The sequence below is a fragment of the Paramormyrops kingsleyae genome, chromosome 9 (genome assembly GCF_048594095.1).
Source record: "Paramormyrops kingsleyae isolate MSU_618 chromosome 9, PKINGS_0.4, whole genome shotgun sequence".
Taxonomy (NCBI): Eukaryota; Metazoa; Chordata; class Actinopteri; order Osteoglossiformes; family Mormyridae; genus Paramormyrops; species Paramormyrops kingsleyae.
This window is the reverse complement of record NC_132805.1, coordinates 12,568,337-12,575,336: the sequence shown is the minus strand read 5'-3', so window position 1 is coordinate 12,575,336 and position 7,000 is coordinate 12,568,337. Positions and strand designations below refer to the sequence as shown.

The 7,000-nt window shown below is 41.2% G+C and overlaps 1 protein-coding gene across 17 annotated transcripts in view; it reads left to right on the top strand.

Annotated features, from left to right (window-relative positions):
- Nucleotides 1-636: 636 nt before the first annotated feature.
- tcea3 (transcription elongation factor A (SII), 3) overlaps nucleotides 637-7,000 on the top strand; it is a 24,825-nt gene continuing 18,461 nt past the window's right edge. For 2 of the 17 annotated variants that reach the window (XM_072716341.1, XM_072716338.1), the window contains exons 1-6: nucleotides 639-1,087; nucleotides 2,513-2,575; nucleotides 3,255-3,360; nucleotides 3,520-3,643; nucleotides 3,964-4,104; nucleotides 4,196-4,294. In XM_072716341.1, the coding sequence (XP_072572442.1) occupies nucleotides 1,019-1,087; nucleotides 2,513-2,575; nucleotides 3,255-3,360; nucleotides 3,520-3,643; nucleotides 3,964-4,104; nucleotides 4,196-4,294 (602 nt within the window). In that variant the 5' untranslated portion in view covers nucleotides 639-1,018. Of the gene's footprint in view, nucleotides 1,088-1,143; nucleotides 2,410-2,512; nucleotides 2,576-3,254; nucleotides 3,361-3,519; nucleotides 3,644-3,963; nucleotides 4,105-4,195; nucleotides 4,295-7,000 lie in introns of those variants that run through there. The other 15 variants (XM_072716346.1, XM_072716344.1, XM_072716356.1 and 12 more) reach the window with 13 other exon arrangements.

Sequence of the window (7,000 nt, the reverse complement as noted above, 5' to 3'; positions counted from 1 at the left end):
CCCTCTGTGGCAGGAGCTGCATGTCACTGTATGCTCCTCTGTCACAGGAGCTGCATGTCACTGTATGCCCCTCTGTCACAGGAGCTGTATACTGTATGTCACTGTATGCCCCTCTGTCGCAGGAGCTGCATGTCACTGTATGTCCCTCTGTCACAGGAGCTGTATGTCACTGTATGCCCCTCTGTCGCAGGAGCTGCATGTCACTGTATGCCCCTCTGTCACAGGAGCTGCATGTCACTGTATGCCCCTCTGTCACAGGAGCTGTATACTGTATGTCACTGTATGCCCCTCTGTCGCAGGAGCTGTATGTCACTGTATGTCCCTCTGTCACAGGAGCTGTATATGTCAGTGTATGCCCCTCTGTCGCAGGAGTTGCATGTCACTGTATGCCCCTCTGTCACAGGAGCTGTATACTGTATGTCACTGTATGCCCCTCTGTCGCAGGAGCTGTATGTCACTGTATGCCCCTCTGTCACAGGAGCTGTATATGTCAGTGTATGCCCCTCTGTCGCAGGAGTTGCATGTCACTGTATGCCCCTCTGTCGCAGGAGCACTTCATCTTTCAGATGAAGCTTTGGAGAAAGGCCTGGCCTCATGATCACCTGAAAGGGGTGGCCATACTATGTACATTACAGTAGAGGCGCACTCTGATGGCTGTTAGATAAGGCACATGCAGCATGGCGCTCCGGAAGCGCATTTAATGTAGGCGCAATGGGTTTATGAGCAAACAGTGTGTATAGCTCAGCTTCTAACGATTCGGATTTATTTTTCAATCCTGTGCTACAGTGCGGCTATATTTAGGTGCCGCATGTGTCGCGGGCTTCACCAGATGGAGAAAGGATCCCTTTAACCCGCGGCAGCTGAGGACACGCCTCCCCGGCCGCCCCGACTGACAGTGCGGACGCCTTAGTTTAAGAGGGAACAAAAACTTTATATAAATTTGTACTTTTTTTTGATTGAACTGTTCACGAATCCAAATTAGGGACCTCGAGGTTTACTGAATGTCACAGATATCATTATGACGCGAGAGGAGGACCTGATCCGCATTGCAAAAAAACTGGACAAGATGGTGTCTAGAAATAACACGGTGAGAAATTTATTTTGACAGAAGTGCACCGCCAGCTTAACCTCTCCGGGGTTTTGTTTTTTTTTGTCCTGTGTGTATATTAGGTGACGTACAGTTTGAAATAACACACTAAATATTTGTAAACAACACAGTTTGCACTGGGGATGAGAAATGGCATTCGCGTTTGTTGGTTCATTTATTCAAAGTGAAAGTTTAATTTGAAATTTGTAGGCCGGTTCTGCCGAATGCAGCTGCATGCTGGACAGGTGTTCGGCGTTATGTTGTGCAGTATTAGATCTGCTTGCATACAAGCTAATCGCAGCTACTGCTTGTAAAGTTGACACTGCACGAAAAAAAACTCGATGAAAGAATAAATATATCGAATGTTTTGTTTGGAAAACCGTGTGGTTGGTAATGGTTTCGTTTTTCCCGTGGGTGATCGAGCTTGGCGTTGCAAAGTAAATAGCGACGAGGTCGTTGTCACGCAGTTAGTATTGCGTGTATTTATCCACAAAGTAAGCTAGAGACGAGGGCCAAATATTTTTTTTAATTATCATTTATTTTTGCAAAGAATGTATGTAATGCACATAATTTACGCAGGAACCTTTACGGCTCATTGAAAGTAAATTTAAACTACCAGCCGAGTACTCCGCATGTTGTTTCCGTAGTGTTAAACATTTTACAGTAACTACGTTTTTATTTTTTCTCTATTTTTTCCATAACAGGAGTGTGAAATTAAATAATTGCCCGCTATAGTTGTTTGACCTTTCATTTTTCGTACAGTACACAAGGACTTTTTTCTTGCATTAAAATGACAGTCACGGCATGGTACCTCTATCGCACTTTCATTCATGGTCGGTTTGGGACACGTTAAAGTTAAAATGTTTTCTGTTTGTATTTTGTAGATTATATTTCACATACTTAACGTTTTAAGTATTTATTAATCAACAGTAACAATAACAAGCAACATTTTATAAATTTATTCCAGTTTGCTTTAAATTTAAACTTTTTGAATCTAACAGGAAGTTACACAGTTGCTGCCATTCGGAAATCATATTCCTCTTTTGTGAAAGGTTGCCTGCCGTACAGTACTGCCATTTAATAGCAGGCCTGTTGGTGTTATATTGTATGAAACATTTCCATGCAGTAGACCTACATTAATAATAAATTCTTTACAACCTGAGGAGCTCTTCACGTGTTATGTATATTTCACAGAAGAAAATTGTGTTTTATAAACTAGACTTACAGCGAATTGGACGAGAAGTACAGTAATTGCTGTTGTCATGTGGGGTACTTATGTCCAAGATTCAGCCATGTAAACAGGTGGTGTGCACAATTACAAGGTAAGTAAGTAAATCCGTGCTGCAGCAGTATGAGTTTCCCCCTCTCTGCTATCCTCTGCATGCACCATGCTTACAGTACGTCTCTGGGTGTTTGTCTCTGCAGGAGGGCGCTCTGGACCTGCTCAAGGAACTGAAGGGCTTCAACATGACACTTAAGCTGCTTCAGGTAAAGTTCCCCTCACAGGGCACCTTGGCAATGCCCAGGGGCAGGCATGTGTCTGGCTGTATTTTTGTAAATCTAATTTTCTCATTTATATTTAGTTTGGGTAGTATTTCATAATGTGTTTGTTTATTTATTTTTTTTCTTTTTTACAAAATCTTTGTTTTGTGATTTGTACAAGCTGTTCTATCATGGATTTCATTGTTTTTGCAGTTAATATTTTATTGTTTTTTATTACATTTTTATTTTATTATTATTTATTCATTTATTTATTTTAAACAAGCTAGTATGTAACTTCTAAACCTACCGGAAGTTCTGTATATTTCTCTTTTACCATTTATGAAGCCTGTTTATCCAGGTCAGTACTATCAGTAAATTCTTTTATGCCTGAATGTTTTAAATGATACATGTGTTTAAATTTCTCTGTGGGGGACGTGTTCCTGATTGCTCTGCTATAGCAACACCAGAGAAGTAAAACTTTGCCTCTGTGTCTATGCATGTTCATTTTACAACCATAAACCATATATAATTTGATCGGCTTGTTCCCTTTGTTGCCCCTTATTGTCCCGAAAAAACGTATTGGGGACTGAATAGAATGGGAAGAGCACATTTCATATATCTGTAAATATATAACTTTTTAAAAGTACCCCACAAACTCTGCTGTCCTTGTCTGGTTCTGGTCCAGGACACACGGATTGGCATGTCTGTGAATGGCATTAGGAAGCACTGCACAGATGAGGAGGTTGTCACCCTGGCGAAAATTCTTATCAAGAACTGGAAAAGACTTCTGGGTAATACCTCAGCTGATTATATTACCTCGTTCTAGAATAAACTCCATTTTGTGATCTTTCCTAACTTGATTGTGACTTTATTCCTGGCCTGTCACAGCTGAAGTAAGACGTGGACTTGCTTTGAGTCATGCTGACTCTGGAATGCCATTTACCTTTTAGAAACGGCTCAGTCTCAGGCAGCGGAGAAGCCAAAGGAAAAGAACAACAGGACAGACGCCAAAAAAACCACGGCAGGTGACAATGAGGGGCAAGAAGGGAGGCCTTCATCTGTAACGGAATCGAGGTAGGAAACTAGTCAGGCTCAGAACAAGTCAAGAAGTACAAGTACATTTATATAATGCATGTTGTAAACATATTGGCATCCTGTCTGGGTATATCCCAGCCTTGTGTCCTATGCTACCTGGGATAGGCTCCAGGTTGCCCGCGACCTCGACCAGGATAAATGGTTAGAAGATGGCTGGGATGGATGGCTGTTGTAAACATGCACAAACAGAAAGTGAAAGTTGATGAACCATAGGAATTCCAGGACTGTGACATCAGTTCGCTGCCACCGTGAAAGGCTGCATTGGGGATATGGCTTGTCAAGTCCCATTTGTTTGTAAGTCACAGGAAGCGTTTGGTAGAGGCGAAAGCAAACTTAAACTCTGAGAAGAAGCATGCATTTGAACACAGAAAGGAGAAGCACTCAGGGGAAGTCGTCAAGAAAGACAAGCGTACAGACGAACCCCAGAAAAAGCAGGAGAGGTGAGGTTCCTTTAGTGTTACTAGGTATTAAATGGTTGACACTTGTCATTCTAATGTAGGGTTTTTCACAGACTGTTGTCTTTTAATTCAGGAGAGATGAGCCTGATCTTGGCGCTCTTTCTACTCCTGCTGTTAATCCCCTTTCCATACTGCCTTCCAAGCCCCCAGCCATAGAAGCGAAGAAAGAGAGGTCAGGGTTCGGCCTTGCTGTCTGCCCCGTGATGTCACTCAGCGTGCTGCTTGGCTGTAATGTCATCATGCATAATCCATCAACCTTATTTTAGGAAGTTACAATGCATGACAAACTGCAAGTCCTCTTATGCACTAACGATGCTCTATCAAGCCTGAAATGCACCCCTGGCAGTCATGGGGCCGCAATGGGAATTGTAGTGCTTGAGGGGTTGTTTTAATAGAAGATAACTCACTTAAACTAAAGGCTTGGTACTGTTCTACCTGTAGCCCGTACTTCACACTTGTTGATATTTGTACCCAACAAACCAACCTCCACTTTAACTTGGCTACAATCTCACTCCCCCAAAGTGATAGATTTCTTCAGTGAAACCTCAGGTTCTTCCATCTGAATGATGAGGCAGGTTCCTTAAGCTTAAGCAGTTTATTAAGACAGAATGAAGATGTTACAGAAAGATGTTTGACACGGCCGGTTCAGTGTCTGTTTGTGTCTGACTCTGCCCCCACTGAGGGAAACAGGCCCTTTATCTATGGTCTTTGTACAGACTCCTGGAGCCGGGGGGTCAGACGGCCTTGGTGAGAGTAAGTTGTATGAGATAGACAAAGAACATGATGAGCGAGTAGCAAGGACAGAAAGAAATATAAAAATAAGAAGTATGAAAGCTATAAATTAATGAACTAAATTAACATAATTAAATAACTACAAATTAACTAGGGAAATCCCTCAAAAGTGAGCATCCCCCCTCATAGCCCTAATGCTCCAGCTGCCACCCAAATATTACAGTTACTGAGCCACGTAAAGTACTCTTCTATTAGTGTAGTAATGTTTATTTTAACATGTATGTCCATTGTGCCCCTTATGCATGATGATTTGTCATGGCACTGGGATCATTTTTATTGCAGGATGCTATGGGTTGAGAAAATTAATTGGCAATCTAAGATCAAATTTGTAGGCAAGGCTGGGTGTCAGGCAGGGCTAACCTGTACTTCAGAGTGCACACGTCTCCATGGGCGTGAGCGAGTTTGTTCAGACCGGTGAGATATAATGTTGATGCTTAGCTGCCTCATTTCTCTGGTTTTGTGAATAAAGATGTAGATTAGAACAACTGGGCTGAAAAACGATAGGTTTCTATGCTGTGTGCTTCTTTAAGGATCAGTCATTGATTTTATCTATTATATTTTTTTGTGTCTATTTACACTTTCAGTTAGTTTTCGGCACTTTCGGTCAATGTGTTTCATAATTTGCTGCAGCTTTTCGAATTGCTGGATTGTGCCTCCAAGATATCACAATTGGTTGATATCGTTCTTTTACTGTTAATTCTATAGTTCTTGATTAGTTGTAATGTTGTGTCCTATACAAGAATCTATATCATTTTTTCCAGGCTGTCATACACACGATTAGTAATTCTTTGGGCTGGAAACTTTTCATAAGCGGATCCCTTGGGTCTTTGTTTTTCGTAAGCAGGAATCGATTCGTTTACTGGTGGAGCAATCATGATTATTTGACTAAACTTGATTACTTGATAATTTTAGTCAAGGTTTTTTAACATTCCTTCTCGATTACTCGCCAATGTGGCGGAAGGTAAAAGGGCGCCTAGCGGATGAGGATGCAATTAAAGTACTAAACCATCAGTTATGCAGAAGCGCTTCACATTAAAAGTGAATGAGAATGCGGTCGTCTGTTAGTATTGCAAAACAGAATATCTCCACTGCAAGACAGCCATGCAAACGCATATTAATATGAGACATTCAGTTTGACAGACTCACCCATTAATGGTTAGCTGTGGTTATGTATTATATAGCCTGTCTTTGTCATCACTTTGAGTTAAATCATTTTGCTTATCATGATTGCTGTATGTCAGATTAATCACTGCTAAAACGAAGGTTCCCCTGTCGCTTAGCCTCATCATTTTACATATGATAAATAATTTAGGTGATCATTGGTCATTGTTGACACACCACAACAAAATGTGTCCTCTGCATTTAACCCATATGTGACATAGCAAGGGGCCGCTAATTCAGCGCCCGGGGAGCAGTGCTTGGGGGCAGTACCTTGCTCAGGGTACCTCAGTGGTGCCTTGCTGGTCGGGGATTCGAACCAGCAATCTTTCAATTACAAGTGCACTTCCTTAACCATTAAGCCACCACTTTTGCTCAATATTATCACTATGGAATACAAAATATTTCTATTCAGTGGAATACAAATGTCATTTTGTGGCCAGTTCTTGTTCACGATCCTCTTTTTCATTCACTTTTTGTTTAATTTCTCACAAACATGCCACAGAGTCTAGGAATCAGTCCAAAAGAAAGGACAAAAATGATATGCTTGTCTTTGAGATCGCATGCAATGCTTATGCAGAAGCAGCAGCTGTAAACTTTAGACTGATTTTAAACCTATACTGGATAATTCTTAAAAGGAGCCATCACTAAATTTGCAAAACTTGCTAAGTTTGGTTTACTGTGACCAAGTAAAAATGGCACAAAAGAGCAGGCTATCGCGGTCCTTGGAATGGGACGATTGCACGTGCATGAAATGCCACGTTGATATTAACATCGCACATTGATATAATCGATAGTGACAGCGCTGTTTACTGGCAAAATGAAGAAAAATGAATGGAATAGTTTTCTGTTATGCTAGTTGAATGATTTAGCTATTTCAAATGTTATTTTGAGTCCTTTCATCTCAGCAAGACTTTATTTTAAAAAG